We start from the raw sequence: 19,090 nt of genomic DNA, 5'->3' as shown, positions 1-19,090 counted from the left end.
TTAAATCTCCTTCGCAATGCTGATTATATATCTATGCAACTCTGCAAATGTCTTCATATCGTAGATTTTTTTACGATCTAGTAGAATTTAAGGAGAAATGTCAAAATCTATTCAAAACAGACATTGAAATTTTGAAAATTCCAGAGTGAAATTAAATTTGTTTCATAATAGCTTTATACATAAATATAAATAAAATTTGTTAAATTTTTGTTATTATTATGTTAAAGCTATTTTGTACTAGAGCACTTTTACTCACTGATAATTGAGAGGTTTCTTCGTAACCCCTCTCTACGCCTTGCAATAAATGCTTTATTTACAGAATCGCCGATTGTTAGAGCCGGAATACATATCCCAAATATGGTTTTAAAATTAAATCCTAAAATTGGACTCTGGAGATCTCTCTGGACTCTGAGGAATCCAATTTTCTCATATCTCTCCTATAACGCATTTGTACAATTATTAAATATGCAAAAATTATTACCTAAAACACTATTTCCACTCATTTTTTATTACTAATTGCTATTGAAACTTTTAACAAACACACGAAACAAAACACACCAAGAGAAACGTCAAAATTAATCTCCAATATATAATTTAAAATGCAGATTAACTTAATTTCGTTCTCTTAATCTCACAATGTAAACGTAGTATAAACGTAAGGTATTTTACAGTGCAACTCTGCAAACGTCTTAATATCGTAGATTTCTTTACGATATTAAAATTACAAAATAAATCTCACAATGTAAAATTAGTATGACAATAACTACCAAACTGTAAAAATTCTCATTATTTTAAATACAAATTGCGGTTTTTGTTATACGGCATTTACACTGGTCTCAAATGGTTCATTTTGATCACAAATCGAAAATGAGAAGCGAATGGCTCATTCTTGCATACAAAATTTCAAGCGCGAATGCGATCCATTTCATCACATTCTGTATGAATGCGTCCCAACGACTTTCGAATGCGTTCCAAATATGTGTCAAATGCCTATGAATACATTGAATTTACCCTAAATAAAAGCTTTTCATGGCATTTTGACAGTTTGAGAAAGCTGTTTTTAAAATATTTACAAAAAAAGGTAAACAAATGTTTGGTGGTTGCATTTCCTTGAAAACGACACGATGCACCTTTTTTTTGGAATTTTTACTTCCCAAAAATAAATTAATCAAAGCTAAAAACAATTTTTCAGTTTATATTGTAAGGTTTGAAGATATATAACCTTCATCCAAAATTTTTTTGGCACAGGCCAAAAATCAAATTAAGAAATGAGAACAAATAAATTACAACGAATGTAAACACTATGGCCCTATGCTCCACTGGGAGATAAGGATAAGAGAAAACACTTTCAAATGACAGTGTAAATGCCATATAACATTGCACTTTCAAAATAAATAAATTTGTCAGTCTATACAGCACTTAACTGAACAGTCCTTCTGTTATGTTAAACATATCATTAAAATCTACGATATTGCTTTTAAACGTAATAAACGTCAAAAAAATCAACCATGTGCGGCAACATCCAACCTGTCACAATTAGCATAGTTCGCTACATTTTGATATCCACAAATCGCGTATTCAGTGAAAGAATTGTGGTCGGCTTTAGTTTTACAAAAAGTTAACAATTATTAATGAAAATTATAGCAATAGTAATCTTTCGATAATAAATTATTTATTTATTTTTATAATAACACAAAGTGCAACAAATACACTGCAAACAACTTCAGTATAAGCATATTAAAGCGAAACGTCCCTAGCTCTCGACAACGTCGTTCACCACATTACATATCGTGTGTCATTCGTGTCATCAACTAAAAAAAGATTGAAGAATTTTGCCGCTAAAAGAAGAAAACTTAAATTGTATATTTAACATAATTAATATATATATAAAATGATTTTGCTAGAAATCTATAATCGTATCCTGGAAGAAACGCTTCTAGTGAAATTTCGCAATGCCTTAGCTGGGTAAGTCGTACATTTGTCGGTGTATTTTTCCCCACTTATATGCAAGCATTATATATTTCTAACGTTCATAAAGCATTAAAAATTAGCTTAAGTGCTGCTTATCAGTTAATTTTTTGATATCACTCTTGTATATAATTCCACCTGCTCCACCCTATTCACTTCATTTAAAACTAATGTATATATTTAATCGAAATTCGGGTGTTGTCATTGTATGAGTTAATTTTGATTTTATGAATTTAATATCGGCATGCATTGAAATGTACTCTAGTCATCACCTCCTGTAACGCACCCTCTACTCCTCGTACTAAAGATGCACTTTATTCTTGAAAGCATAAAATATTTTAAACTATTCATTTATGTTTTTCTTATATTTTACTTCCAATTTAATAATTAGCTAAATTTTATTGAACACTGAAGGTTTTTGGCATTTATGCACATTAATCACATATTTTTTTTTCATTGGTATTTATGAGAAGTTGACTCATTCCATCTATGGTTGGTGCAACTTGTTTTTGTTGTTTGTTGTTGTTCTTTTTTAATAATTTATTTTTGTAAATTTGTATATAAATTTGTTATTTTAAGTTATTTATTTATTATGTAGTATGGTTTGTATTTGTTAAGTATTTGTATAATATATATTATAACAATGTTATGTTTTATTAATAAGTTGCTTTTTTTATAGTAGCAGATGTTTTTCAGATTAATACAAGACTTAATCTGTGAAGTGGAATTATGTCATGGAATTATGCTTTCATTCAAATTCAAATAAATTCTCACTAACGCAAGTAGCTCTAATGATAAATTGATCATTGAATTCTAACACAAGTCCGTTCAAATCGGTTTGCATATGGTCTTTAAGAACTATAAGTATTAACAAATCATAAACCTAATGGATACTCATTGTAGAATCCTATTTGCCTGTAATGGACCACGTCTTGCTTGCTCTCACTCAAGAACCAATAGTAAAGTTCAAATTCTATTAGCACAGAGCTATTTTTAACAGTACTTTGACTGTACTGTTTTAAAAAGAAAAATAATCTAGCCGTTATCATGAATACCGGGACTTATATGTAAAGGAAATTGTACTTTTCTACTATATTCATATAACAATGAATAATTTTTTTAAAAAACTAATCAACAACAATCCTAATGAAGGAAGACCAAAGTAAAATATAAATACTCAAGAAAAACATATACAAAATTCAAGTACAAATCTCAAAGTAATGAAGATACACTATTAAATAGTCCAGAAAAACATATTGAACAGTTTCAAGTACAAGTCTGGAAAAAATGTCACGAACTTACTTCCATATGTAAAACTCTTTTAATTGGACACTTATCCTTAGTCAACTTTTGGTTGCTCAAGAGTGTTGGCCGACCAAAAATTGTTGATTTCAAGAACGACCGGTTTTACATCCCGGAGTCATTCATAAATTTCGACGATCAAGTATGCCGTTGACTATTTCCTACAAAGCGACCATTAAAGCAAATCCTTACGGGCCACAACAACAAAATGAACTAAAAATTGTTAATTTGTTCCATTTCATTTCAATAGGGCCATTCAGTTAACGGAGGTGCCTATTAGAAGAGTTTTACTGTATTGTTATATAGTATAGAAAAACATATATAATAGTTTCAAGTACTATTATGTGAAAATAACGTATTGAACTCACTTCAATAATTTGTGAAACGAATATAACTCTGTTAAATATATTCAAGAAAAAACAAGAAACTGTTAAAAAAATTAAATACATTTGTCATATATCATCAGAATCTATTATAAGTATAAAATTTTGATTAAAATAATGAATTTTTAATATAATAAAGTAATAGTTTTTGCTGTTGTTGAAACTCTTACGATAAACCAATTGGTACTATTGTTGGTATAGCACGCGGGAATCTCTAAAGCAGGCAGCATGAAAGGAATTACAAGCCAAATACGTGGTTTATACTGTGGATGGAATTGAGCTTCTATTAAGTGAAGAGTTATATGGGGATTGAGCTTCTATTAAGTGAAGAGTATGTAGCACTTGGTCCTCTATACAAACAAGTTCCTGCGGGATGTGCTGTGCCCTAGGGTACTCTTAAAATCTAAATAGTAAAATTGTTTATATTAATTAGCTTTCGGTTTAAGTTGTTATGGCGGAATATGTTACTTAGTTGCAGAATTAGCATTATGATCTCGATATTGATTGAGTCTAAGTATTAGGTTGTAAGGAAAAGAAGCTTTAAAGAAACTCTTTCGAGTTTTTTTCGGCTCTTACAATACCGAAATTATTTTTTAAGTTTGAAAATAGACTGCTACATTTTATGCTACTAATAAGTGTGCATATCCGAATGCATTTTCGATCGCATTATCTGAATCTGTTTATTGTATTTATTATAATTGAAATCAATCACTTTATAATGTTGACTCATGTATATCATATTATTCATTTACGGTAACAGTTGGTAGTTCCAATTAAATTTCTAATGAATTGCACTGTACTCATATATAGATATTATCTGTCTCTAATTTCTATTTCTTTGAATTTTGTAATAATCTTGCATTGTAATTATCTTAAGTTGTAATTATCTTACATAGTTAAGAAATATGGATGACTATTAATCATTGCAATAGATATGTTCATTTTGGTTTTAGATCTTTTATGTCTGTTTTAAAAGCATTTGTGTTATGTTGTAGTTGTTGCTCCAGCTATTTTTATTTCTGTAGAAACTTGTGTTAAAGAGCCAATTAACATTTATTTGTTTAAAAATAAAAATTTAAAACTTATTGCTTACTTCTTCCGATTTTTTACATAAATGTTAGTACAAACTTTACTAACCACTATGTTCATCTAGTAAACCGAAAATATAAAGTTGATTTATTTATATCCGCATTTCCCCTATTAACCTCAAAATAATATATATATTTTAGATTGTCTTTTAAGAGATTAGAAGAGCTTATGAGACAAAAGTAATAAAAGTAAAAAAATAAAAAGGAAATTTTTTCAATGTTGTCTTAAGGCAATAAGGTTAAGTGGGATAGACTTGATAGAATAACTGTTTCTAATCTTCTTTTTTGTTCCGTTAACTCCCAGTGGAGTACAGGGCCTCAACAATTCCTCTGAACCGTATTCTATTTGGAGCTGCCGTGGAGCTAGTTTGGCATCAATTGTCCTTCGCCATGTCCTTGAAGAAGCGTCAGGCCGGCGACTGCCTGCGGGTTCCACTTTAGGGCTTGCTTAGCGATGCAGAAATTTGACTTGCGTAACGTATGTCCGATCCACTGCCATTTTTGTTTTTTGATTTCACTCTCGGCGCTTTGTATCTGCCCTATTTCCCACAATTTCGCTTTAGAGATGCGTTTTGGCCACCATATTTTGAAAGTGCGACATTTGTTTATGAAAACTTTGGTATGCGAATTGATAGATCTAGTAAACTTCCATGATTCGCACCCATGCAGAAGTACGGATACGCTTAGTTGATTTCACCATGTATTCTGATCTAAAAATAACACATTGCTCTTATTACTGATTGATTTTTTTAGATGAAAAGATAGGTAGCCTAATGAGCGAGTCTTTGAGTACACAAACTTTTCGATTGATTCCCAATTAATACCACATACTTTCTTGGATAGATGCTAGTTTTAGAATTTTGGATTAACAAGTTAAAATTATTTATAATCACATTATTCTGTGCAACAAGAATCCATATATCATATTAGATAGAATTATCTATTATCTAGAATTTTACTTTTCCACCAAAGACTGCTATATTAATTGGTTCGTTGAATTTTGCTTTCTTTTAATTGTTGTCTTGACTAGTTACAGACTAAAGCTATTTTATTAAATTATATCTATATTATTATTTTTTTTATATCAAAAAAAAAAAAAACAAAAAAAAATAATTTAAATAACTTTGTCTAAAAAAAGAAAAGTATTTTTTTATTATCGAAAGTTATCATTGTTTATATAAAATATTTATCAGTTTCTATAAGTCGATAAGATATGTGGCTATGGTCAATTTTTCAATTTTTTATTTGTTTAATTGAATTGCCTTGCTTCTGAGTTAGTCACACATAGTCAGTTTTAAATTTTTATACTCAATTATTCACATGTTTCAAATCTGGGTTGGGTTGAGTTGCGATTTTACTACGCTTTGTTTACCCTTCTAAGTTGACAAAGATTTTGTAGAGTTCTAAAATTTAAATATTTTTTAGATAAGCATTTCTTGTTTAGATAAGAAATTCATATTACGAAATTTAAATAAAAAATCAAGAAATAAGAAATAAGAAAAAAAATAGTATGACATTTGTTTGTTGGGAATCGAAATTTTGGGTGGTTATATGAACTACAAAAAATAAACATTCTTCGACTTAAGTAGTTGTATTTAGTATTAGATAAAAACAAGGAAACAAATTAGGTTTTCTTCTTTATTAAAATTTATATAATTTACTATAACATATAGATTTGGCCACAAATTTTCTAATCATGACCATTTTGGTGAATTTTTTATATTCTGTTAGGTGTGCTTATCCCTTCAGAAACATCAGTGTTGATTTTCCTAGCAGCCTTCCTTCCGATTTTGTTTAGCACTCACTTTTCGGTGTATCTGAGTTAAATATTTTGGATATATGTTCAAGTCACTTTAAGTGATGAAATATTACTTCAACTAGAAGTAAAATGTCTTCTGGTAAATAAGTCTACTTCTGTTATGTACCGGTCCAAATACAAGCTCTGATATTTCTCCATTTATTTCGCTGATTAGTAATTCCACAATATGTCAGTTGGTTAAATCGTTCATATAATCTTCGAACTTATTTCCTTAAAGTGTGCCTAAGAAAGATTATTAATAAATAAAAAGTTTTCTTATGTTATAATTATAATGTAATTTAATTAATTAGTAAATTTTATTTTATTGTAGATAAACGTACCCACTTCTCTTGCCTCTGTAAATTCTCCATAAATTCTGCAATCCTTGCTACCACTTTGTGTATTCGTTTTAGGAGGGACAAATGGTATCTAGTACGTTAGATCGGGAATATATTAAATAACTGTAGTCAATTAAATAAAAGTTTTGCAAGCATCTTAAAATACTACTTTATTTTAAAAGACTATATATGAGGAATGTTAATTAGATGATGATTATATATGCTTACCTTACAAATGGAAATCCAGACGGCATATCCATAAAAGTGATCACTTCGATTTTGCCGGCCAGTATTTTTATATGATGAACATATTGACAATAACCTCAGGAGGTACTATTAGGAAAATCTCTTTATTTTAAATCTAACACTTGCTAACTATTATTTAATATTCTTATTGATTTAAAAGATTCAAATAAATGAGACGCGTCATTTTAATTGTATTGATATTGATATTGATAGTTAATAAGTTCCAGAAGTGACCAAAACTACGCCACGGTCCATTTTTTTTTTTGTGTCGAGTCTGGAGAAATATCGTCTAAAGATACAAATGGCACTTACAATTTGCATGCCCGATTCCTGCATGAGTCATGCATGCCTTTGGACTAATAAAAAGTCCTAGATATCCCTGTAGTTAGACCAGGGAGTTAGAGGTATTCTTTCACAGGACAGGTAAGCAGAGCACCTGCGTCTTAACACCTGCGTCTTCTCAAATGCGTTCATTAACGGAGTAATCATGCGTTATTATTCGAACGCATGATTGCTGCCAAGCGGGACATCATCTTGTTTGTCTGGAAAAGTCCCGTTTGGCTTTCGTAGCTCTCAATTCCACTGAAGCATGCCTTTTGACTTTTACTTGGGCTATTAAGTGAACCATACGTGGAACATAAACCTCGTTTTATTATATGTTTATATAATTTTGTAGTATTAATTATTATTTAATTATAATTTTCATAATTTTCATTAATTATAATTAAGCTGTTTCATATATATTTAATTTAATTAGTCTAAGTTTTTATTTATAAATTTAGTAGAATTGAAAATAAATAATATACCTTACTTATTATATATTTTTTTAATTTACTAATATTAATTATTTGATTAATTAACAAAGCCTGCAAATTACTATATCAATTTCATACTCATACTTAACTAAGAAATTAATATTCTTGTATATTGAAAGTTGGAGTAGTGCTTTAAACTTCTTTGTAAAGTAATTATTTGCATTGTTGTAGTATAATGTGAAGTCCAAAGACTTTATTTTCGGGAACTGTTTTTTTTTTGTACTGTTTTTTTAATTTTTCAAATTGTAAAGTGTTTTGTTCTTTTTTAAAGTTTAATTTTGTAATAACATTATCATTAACAACTCATTTGCACATTGAATTCAATTAATTGCTTCTCTCAAACTCAATTTAACTTCATTCCTTTTCATAAAAATTGTACATGAAAATTGCTAATCTTAGAAAAAAAAAATATGTTGAAGACTTAAAGTAAGTTTCTTTCAAATTAGTTTAAAGCCGGAATCAATTGATGTAAGAATTGCAGATTTTGATGGTGTTTTATTTCACATATCAAATGTTAACGGCGATAAAACTAAAGTTAGAGTAAGTGAAACTTTTTATTTGTGTCCACTAATTTGTCTGTATTAAACATAATTAATAATAATTACCATTTCAGGTCAGCATTTCGTTAAAATTTTATAAACAGCTGCAAGAACATGGTGCCGATGAACTTTTAAAGCGAGAATATGGCAATTTGCTGACAGATCCTGAGGATGGTAAATATATGCACATTCTTATATACGTATATCATTTAATATTAATCCAGAATCAGATATCTGGTGTTTGTAGTTCAATAATATAAAAAATCCTTTGGATGGTGTATAGATGATCGATATCCGAAACAGCTGCATTGTTTATTAATATTTATGTCTTATGTATACTGAAGATGGATGGTCTATGAAGTTGTCTGAAATATTAGTATTAAAATATTTTTGTTAAAATATAAACAAATATTTCAGAGATGTTCCAAGTGTACTACAGCAACAGAAATTTTTTTTATATTATTTTAATTAACTGAATTTATGGTTAACCATACAGCTGTTTCGAGTATTGTCAAATACCCATCATCACTGGTCTTGAAAATATTTCTTGTATTTAATTATTCCTAAATAAATTTTGGACTACTTTATTCCTATAACTTTTCTTTTCCATTTCTTTTTTTTACCTTTTGAGTATTTTAACATTTTCATTTATATAATATATAATATTTTCAGTATGCTATTCTTATATCTACATATATACATATTGTAGTAGTATAAGTATTGTAGATGTATGATAGTATATAAGTATTGTAGTCATAAGATAGAATTAAGCATACACATGTAAACTAAGGTAGAATTAAGAGAAAGAATAATAAAAGAGACAGTTGCGTGACGACCGTCGAACAAAGTAGATGTTGGTTGTTTCTACTAAAATTCAGAAGTGGGATCAAGTAAAAAAAAAAAAAGTTTTTTTTTAAAGCCCGTGTGTAATAAAATATATATATATAAAATTTTTATATAAAACTGTGAAGAATGGATGGCATAGCTGACGTTTTATGTTTTGATGATCTAACAGTGGAGGAGCTAAAAAATTGGCTGACAAAATTGAAGTTGCAAGTAAGTGGAAACAAAACGCAGTCGATTGCGCGTTTAACAAAAGTGCCACAGCATATTCGCAGTGAGTGTGCGCCGATGAGTATAAAAAAAATAGTGACGCCAGAATGTGATGAAGCAGTTGAGCAGTCTGTTGTACAAAATTGTGAAATTATGAGTAACGAGCGAAATCAAATTGTAAGGGAGGAAGTGAATAACAAAGAAACAGAGGGAGCAAAAATGCAAAGAGAAACTACTATTAGAGAAGAAGAAATAAAAAAAATGCAACTCATGCAAAAAGAAATTGAGTTGCTTAAGAAAGAGCGTGATCTGTTTGAAAAAGAGAATGAATTGACAAAGAAAATGACTCAATTACAATTAAACACTTCGAGTTTAAGCGAATGTGAACATTCAGTACAAAGAAAAGAAGTACCGCTCATAATATTAAAAGAATTTTTACCGGAATGCGATGGTAACAATTTTAATGTTTGGGTTACGCAACTTGAAGCGTTAGAAAAAGCTTACGAATTAGAAGACAGTGTAGTTCGAACACTTATTATAACGAAAGCAAAAGGTAGAGTACAAAATTGGCTCCACTCTACACCAAATGTTCTTACACAAAGCAGTAAAATATTGATCGAACAAATGATTTCCGTATTTGGCTCAAAAGAGAGTATTGTTCAATTGCGTCGCAAATTTGAAACACGTTTGTGGTTTGAATGCCGTTTGGTTTGAAAAACGCGCCTTCGACGTTTCAAAGATTTATAAACAAAATTTTTGCTGATATGATTAAAAACAATAAAGTGATAATATATCTTGACGACATTATGATCGCAACAGAAAGTGTAGAAGAACATTTAGCCACTTTAGAGGAAGTCTTTAAGAGACTAGTAAAAAATAATTTGGAGTTAAGACTAGACAAATGTGAATTTTTATACAGAAGCGTTAAATATTTAGGGTATAGGATAACCGGTGAAGGCATACAAGCAGATGACGAAGGGTTGGTGGCTGTTAACAATTTTCCGTTGCCAAAAAATGCTCACGAGCTACAAAGTTTTCTGGGGTTATGTTCTTATTTTCGTAGATTTATAAAAAATTTTTCAATGATAGCCAAACCTTTGTATGATCTTACCAGAAAAGAAAAACGGTTTAGTATGGGTAGCGAGGAGTTAGCATCATTTGAAACACTGAAAGGAAAATTAGTAGAATCACCGATCCTTGCCTTATTTGATCCGAATGATAAGACAGAGTTACATACTGACGCGAGTAGTATTGGGTTTGGAGCTGTATTAATGCAGAAAAAAAAAGATGACAAATGGCATCCAGTATTCTTTTTCTCCAAGAGAACTACAGATACGGAGTCAAAATACCATAGCTTTGAGCTAGAAACACTAGCCATAATTTATGCGTTAGAAAGATTTCGGGTGTACTTTCTCACACTTCAAAAAAAAGAGTTGAATCCAAGAATAGCCAGATGGGCATTGGAATTACAGAATTATGACTATGAGGTACAACATAGGTCAGGAAAGAACATGCAACACGTAGATGCGCTAAGTAGAAGCACAAATATATTAGTAGTAGAGGGAAATTCGTTCGAACAGGATTTAGTAGTATGTCAGAACAGGGACAGTAAGTTAAAAGCTCTTAAGGTGCAGTTGGAAAAGGCAGAAAGTAAAACATATGAAATGCGTAATGGTATAGTTTATAGAAAAAATAATAACAACAACCTATTATTCTGTGTCCCTGAAATAATGGAATCAAACGTATTACACAAATATCATGATGAAATGGGTCATGTAGGGGTTGACAAAACGGTAGAAATAATTTCCAAAACTAATTGGTTTCCAAACATGAAGAAAAAAGTAGACGTTCATATAAAAAATTGTTTAAAGTGTATTGCTTTTTCAGATAAAAGTGGTAGACATGAAGGTTTTTTACACAATATTCCGAAAGGAATAAGTCCTTTTGACGTTGTTCATATCGATCATTTTGGACCGATTGAAGGAAAGAAGTGTTCTATGAAACACTTGTTAGTTGTTGTTGATGCGTGTACTAAATTTGTCAGGCTTTATCCAACAAAAACGACAAAGTCAAGGGAGGCGGTGCAAGCATTATGCGATTACTTTAGAGCTTATAGCAGACCCAGGTGTATTATTTCAGATAGAGGGTCATGTTTTACGTCTGGTGAATTCGAGTCATTTTTAAATGCTAATAACGTTCAACACATAAAAATAGCCACCGCATCTCCGCAAGCTAACAGCCAAGTAGAACGTGTTAACAGAAATCTAAAACCTATGATAGCTAAGTTAGTAAGTGCGCAGTCAGAACAAAGCTGGGACAAAGTTGTAGAAACAGTTGAATATGCCCTGAACAATACAGTTCATAGAATGATCGGTGAACATCCGAGCGTTATGTTATTTGGAGTAAATCAAAAAGGGAAAGTTATAGATAGCCTTAAAGAGAACGTAGTAGATATTGAACAAAACGCACCAGAAAGGAATTTAGAGCAGCTACGACTCGTTGCAGAAGAAAAACAACAAAAAGCTCAAAAATATAATGAAAAAATTGTGAATATGAAGCGTAGAGAAGGGACAATATATAAGATAGGTGATTATGTTATGATAAGAAATTATGATACTCATGTCGGAGTTTCAAAAAAACTAATACCTAAATTCAAAGGCCCTTATAAAATCACAAAATTACTTGGGAACGATAGGTTTGTGATAGAAGATGTAGAAGGGTTTCAACATTCTAAAGCGGTGTATAAAGGTATTTGGGCAGCTTCAAATATGAAACCGTGGTTTGGAAAATGTATGGTGTCAGATGACAGAGAGAAAAATGTTAATAATAATGAAAGCACTAGAATGTTAAGGTCTAAAAGTAGAAATCAAGAATCAGGAGATCCTTGAGGTCAGGACGGCCGAGTTGTAGTAGTATAAGTATTGTAGATGTATGATAGTATATAAGTATTGTAGTCATAAGATAGAATTAAGCATACACATGTAAACTAAGGTAGAATTAAGAGAAAGAATAATAAAAGAGACAGTTGCGTGACGACCGTCGAACAAAGTAGATGTTGGTTGTTTCTACTAAAATATATACATATATACGTGTAGGTAAATAAGTGATTTTTGTTTTTTCTTTCAGGCTATAACGTTTCTGTACTTATTAATCTAGAGGATATACCAGAAGACTGGGAAACAATTGCAAAGAAAATTGGTCTATTGAAGCGTAATTGCTTTGCTTCGGTTTTTGAAAAATATTTTGATTTTCAAGAACAAGGGGAAGATGGTCAAAAACGTGCGGTCATTAATTATCGAAATGATGAGACGCTGTAAGCTATATGATTAAGTTACTATATCAGTTTTATAGAATTATTTATTTGTAGTTATGTTGAGGCGAAATCAGATCGTGTTACCGTAGTTTTTAGCACCATATTTCGTGATGAAGACGACGTTGTTATTGGCAAAGTATTTATGCAAGAATTAAGAGAAGGTCGACGAGCATCTCATACTGCGCCACAAGTGCTTTTTTCACATCGTGAACCACCTTTAGAATTGGCTAATACCGATGCAAAGGTGGGCGATAATATTGGTTATGTTACTTTCGGTAAGTTGGTTATTATTAAAAACAGATTGAATTGTTAGATTTAGTTATTAGTTAAACTATGTAGTATTTGAAATGAAATTTCTAGTATCTGTTATATAGATGTTATATTAATTTGAATGTAAAGTCTATTGAAGTTAGTCATCATTATAATTAGCTCGAAAAATAGAAAATAGATCCCTAGATATAGGGATTTAAAATTCCATTTGGAGCGATGCATTGCAATCGTTAAATCTTTTATATTGGAAGCGAGAGCTTTCAGATGGAATTTTTCTCTTGGTTCACAGCAAAGTTAAAGTGTTTGCTATAATGTGATTAGATGTATCATTCTCTCCCTGTTATAGACTACATTTTATTATTTCGGTCATTTTGTTAAGATAATCCCCATATTGTTTTTCTGAGAGGGGAAATCATTTATATTGAATCAGATATAAATTCAGTGTACAAATTGTCCGGCATTCATAGTTTGAATTAAGCAAATATTTTTTCGTTTGTATAAATATGATTTCCCTAAAAATTGGTAAGGAGATTCGTAAACATATATTCTGTGTAAAAAGTTTTTAATTTTAAATTTAAGTAATTTCTTTCAAAACTATTCAGTCATAAGAACTATGAGTTCTTATTAAAAAACTTTCTAAAAGCAGATAACATAATAGATATTACAAGATGAATACATGAGTTAGGATGTGAATTAATGATGGCTGATGGTAAGGATGAGGGGAATAAAGGAAAAGGGGTAGATTAGGAATGAATCGAATTTAAATTGAAATGAACCCAGGTCCAGACGGAGAAACCTTGTTCATTGTAGTTGATAAGTTGTTCCAAGTTTTAGATCCGGTCGTTCTTGGAACTAAAGTTTTTAGATAGAAGTTTATTATTAAAGTTAATGGAGTTAAAAGTGGGATAGTTCTGCACTCTAAAGTTTTGTCTCTCACATACTCCTAAAGAAAATATTTTATATAGAAGTTCACGTTTTTAAATTATTATTTAAGAACACTAACTATATTTAATATAAATAATATAATTGTTTTGTTAAAGTTTTAGTGGAGTTAAAAGTGGGATAGATCCATAAAATCAGGTTTTGTCTCTCACATACTCCTAAAGCAAAGTTTTTATATATAGAAGTTCACGTTTTTAAATTATTATTTAAGAACACTGCCTATATTTAATATAAATAATATAATTGTTTTGTTAAAGTTTTAGTGGAGTTAAAAGTGGGATAGATCCATAAAATTAGGTTTTGTCTCTCACATACTCCTAAAGAAAATATTTTATATAGAAGTTCACGTTTTTAAATTATTATTTAAGAACACTAACTATATTTAATATAAATAATATAATTGTTTTGTTAAAGTTTTAGTGGAGTTAAAAGTGGGATAGATCCATAAAATTAGGTTTTGTCTCTCACATACTCCTAAAGAAAATATTTTATATAGAAGTTCACGTTTTTAAATTATTATTTAAGAACACTAACTATATTTAATATAAATAATATAATTGTTTTGTTAAAGTTTTAGTGGAGTTAAAAGTGGGATAGATCCATAAAATTAGGTTTTGTCTCTCCATACTCCTAAAGAAAGTTTTTTATATAGAAGTTCACGTTTTTAAATTATTATTTAAGAACACTAACTATATTTAATATAAATAATATAATTTTTTTATTAAAGTTTCAGTGGAGTTAAAAGTGGGATAGATCCATAAAATTAGGTTTTGTCTCTCACATACTCCTAAAGCAAAGTTTTTATATATAGAAGTTCACGTTTTTAAATTATTATTTAAGAACACTAACTATATTTAATATAAATAATATAATTATTTTATTAAAGTTTTAGTGGAGTTAAAAGTGGGATAGATCCATAAAATTAGGTTTTGTCTCTCACATACTCCTAAAGCAAAGTTTTTATATATAGAAGTTCACGTTTTTAAATTATTATTTAAGAACACTAACTATATTTAATATAAATAATATAATTATTTTATTAAAGTTTTAGTGGAGTTAAAAGTGGGATAGATCCATAAAATTAGGTTTTGTCTCTCACATACTCCTAAAGCAAAGTTTTTATATATAGAAGTTCACGTTTTTAAATTATTATTTAAGAACACTAACTATATTTAATATAAATAATATAATTGGTTTACTAAAGTTTTATATGTGTTAAAAGTGGGATGATTCCATGCCCTTAGGTTTTGTCTCTAATATACTCCTAAAAAAAAGTTTTTAAATTGAAGTTTATGTTTTGAATTTGTTATTCAACAACGCTAACTATATTTATTATTAATAATATATTTGTTTGATTAAAATTGGACTGAAGTTTGAAATATTATCTGATTTGTAATCGGCCATTGCCTAATAGAAAGGAGGGGTGGTTTATTTTTTAAAAAATGCTATGTCGAGAATTCCAAAGAACTATCTGAAGCCGATAGCGGAAGCTTCATAAAATTTTCAAAGAAAATTTATTAATTATGTTATATAAAAATCATGTCAGTGGCGTAGCGAGAGTAAAATGGGTCCACAGCATCCGGTCAGTGTCAATGTCCGGATAGCAGAAGGGTGTCAAATAGTTTGAAAGACGACTGTATATTATATTGATATATTTACTATGTATTATATTGATATATATACTATATATTATATTGATACATATACTGTATATTATAGTGATATATATACCGTATATTATATTGATATATATATATTGTATATTATATTGATAAATATATACTGTATATTGTTTTGATATATGAATATTTTTTGAGGGGCACTAAGAGGCAATGGTGCCCTAGGCGCCAGTTATGCCTGCGTTGCCATTGAATGCATGTGCGAATTATTTTCTTATACATATATAATATGTATTTATATATAGTAAAACATATTTGTTAATTTGATTTTCAATTTTTTTTTTGTTTTTGCAGTACTGTTTCCACGGCATACAAATAAGGAAACGCGTGATAACACAATCAATTTAATTCACATGTTTCGAGATTATTTGCATTACCACATTAAGGTAAATTATTTAATTTTTATAAATTTCTTTAAAAATTTTTTAATATATTTTATTTTATTATTTTTAGTGTTCAAAAGCATACATTCATTCAAGAATGCGTGCAAAAACCTCAGATTTCCTAAAAGTATTGAATCGTGCAAGGCCCGAACCGAAAAATACTGAAAAGAAAACTATAACGTATGTTTTTATTTTATTTTATTTATTTGGAAATATGAAATAAATTGAATTTTTTTATTTTTACAGGGGGAGAACATTTATACGCAAAGAATGATTTGTAGACAATGTCTAGTGTGTTTGTTTTATTATTATTAATATTATTATTATTATATATATGTTTTTTTGTAATTGTGTATGAAATAATTGAATTTAATTTTAAAGTCGATAAAATTGCAACTAATATAACTGATAACATAACAAAAAATGCGATATATATTTAAGTATGATGTAAAAGAAGACTAAAAACAAGGTACTCTAAACGTTGTAAATGTAATTCCATTATTACATCAAAGTATTTACGATATTTAACCACAATCATAGCTGATGAGTCATCATTATCCAGAAGATATACTAGCAACAAAGAAATTTAAAATAATAATAAACTTAAGAGAAAAAGAACAAAAAATGTAAGATAACTAAAATTATATTAAAAAAATTGAAGTACGCAAATAATAATACTGAAGTTTACACTAGATCAAACGTTTTTAGCAGTTAATATTTAAGTGCCGAAATTCTGTTAAAAGCAGTAATACATTTTAATCACAAACTTTAAATAATAAATTAGAATAAATACTGAATTAAAATGTTTAAGTTTTAAAATGCTTTATTTAAATAGTAAACAAATTAAAACTGTTAAATAGATTCTAGTGTGAACGCTACATAAGTCCCATAGACTTTTATGTCGTTTTTTTATATCGTCAGAAAGTGTTTTAATAAACAAATAAACAAATAAACAAATAAAAAATAAAATTAAATGAAAAAATGCTGCCCTACATATTTGATATAAAATTCCTAATAAATTAATGCAATAACGAAACAGAATTTTATTGAGTTTTATTTACATTTATTTCGTTATTTATTTACAAATATTGCGTGTCATCGCAATAAATTATACATTATGATTAATATTATATACTAATATTTTCCCCAGAAAAAGAAAACAAAAAATACCTCGAAATTTCTGCGACATTTATATAGGAACTAATTACATAAAATCAGAGACCTAACATTTTAACAGATAAGCATTTTTTGGTTATTAAAAAAATTCAATTAACTTAAATTATCATATTTCAAAAATAAAGAGGTTTCTCGAACAGTAGTGAACTACAACAACAAAAACTAATTTTATATTATTTTAATTAATTGAATTTTAGCTGTTTTGAATATTGCCAAATACCCATCATCAGTGGTCTTGGAAATATTTTTTTTATTAAAAAAAATTGAAAAATAGTTAAAAATTATTAAAAAATAAAATATTGTTGTTGTGATACATTTCTATTCAAAAATCTTTCTACAAAAAAAGTTATATAATTTCATTTGTCACAATTTACTTAAAAAAAATTAAATTTAAATATAAATATTTATTAATAATAGTTATATAACGATTAAAGAATTTTTTCGTCTTCAGAAATAATTATCAATTAATAAAAATTATTTTATACCCTCAACAATTATCCTCAATAAATATTTTTTATTTATATTTTATTATAATAATTCTTTTAATTTACTTAAAACAATAATTCTGAAGAAATATTTTTAATTGTCCTTACGGGATTAACAATATTCGATCAATATTATTCTGTACAATAACCATTGATTAATAATAGTACATAATGACAAAAACCTGAAAATACGATCTGAGTCAGTAATTATGCTGTCAGCTAATTAGCGATTAATTACTTTTTTTACGTTTATTTGTTATTATTTAATTTGTGTTATTAATTATATTATTACATTTTATTTTTAATATACAAAATAGTAAACTAGATACCATTTTTATAATATCACATCGCGTATCATATAAATTTCATCTTTAGATTTCAATTTTATTTTAATTTACTATAGAAAATAGATATAATTTGTTTTATTCAATAACTACATTTTTTTACAAATATTAAGTTTTATATATAAAATTAAATAAACAAAGAAAAATAAATTGTTATAAATAACTTTGCGAAGATTGAAATTGTTAAGATCGTATAATAATAATCTCTTAAAGATTAATAAAAATATTTGTTGGTAATTATTGCTATGAAAATATTAAAAACATTTTGATCGTATAATAATAATCTCGAGAGATTGAAAATATTTTGATCGCAAAATAATAATATCGGAAAGAATTGTTATGATAAGATTGAGAAACATTTAACCGTATATAAATAATTTTACACAAATGAACTATTATGAAGAGTTTGAAATGTTTTCGTCTTAAAAAAATCATTTAAGATGAACAAAAAATAATTATTTCAATTACAAATTACCATAGACAAAAAAAAATATATGAATTGCTAAAAGTTTGTTATTTAAAAAAAAAATGTAATACATTTGGGTCTCTGTATTATTTTTAATATACAGATTTCTTTGATCTATTTTTTAGGATTCTGTATAAAATATTTAAGAATAAAAAGCGGTTTTTTATTTAAAAGTTCACAAAAGGCCTTAAACAAGAAGCAATTTATCGATAAGAATTGAAATCAAAACAATAAAATCCATAACTATCAATAAATAATACTGTTAGAATAAATAAAAAAAAAATAATTTTAATATATAATATTTTGTAATGTTAACTTTACGTGATTGCTTCAATTTAAATTTACATAAGATTTGTTTAATTATATATACAACACGTACGAATCGAAGTGATACTTTGAACGAGTCACTTCGAGGCATACATGCGACCGCTCCTGTAACCATGGGTACGTCATTGTCTAGTACAGCTAACATTAAACTTGTTTACAATATCCTTAGAGGCTT

The 19,090-nt window shown here is 28.2% G+C and overlaps 1 protein-coding gene across 1 annotated transcript; it reads left to right on the top strand.

Moving 5' to 3' along the window:
* The first annotated feature begins 1,547 nt into the window (after positions 1-1,547).
* On the top strand, positions 1,548-17,153 carry LOC119687932 (actin-related protein 2/3 complex subunit 2). Its single transcript, XM_038102490.1, has 8 exons — positions 1,548-1,965; positions 8,385-8,478; positions 8,552-8,651; positions 12,657-12,843; positions 12,898-13,118; positions 16,029-16,120; positions 16,188-16,297; positions 16,364-17,153. Exons 1-8 carry the CDS (start codon positions 1,892-1,894, stop codon positions 16,389-16,391), a joined length of 906 nt encoding a protein of 301 aa, XP_037958418.1. The 5' UTR covers positions 1,548-1,891; the 3' UTR covers positions 16,392-17,153.
* Positions 17,154-19,090: the final 1,937 nt, after the last annotated feature.

This window comes from Teleopsis dalmanni, chromosome X (genome assembly GCF_002237135.1).
Source record: "Teleopsis dalmanni isolate 2A chromosome X, ASM223713v2, whole genome shotgun sequence".
Lineage (NCBI taxonomy): Eukaryota > Metazoa > Arthropoda > Insecta > Diptera > Diopsidae > Teleopsis > Teleopsis dalmanni.
The sequence above is the reverse complement of the archived record's forward strand: the minus strand, read 5'-3'. Positions and strand labels throughout refer to the sequence as shown.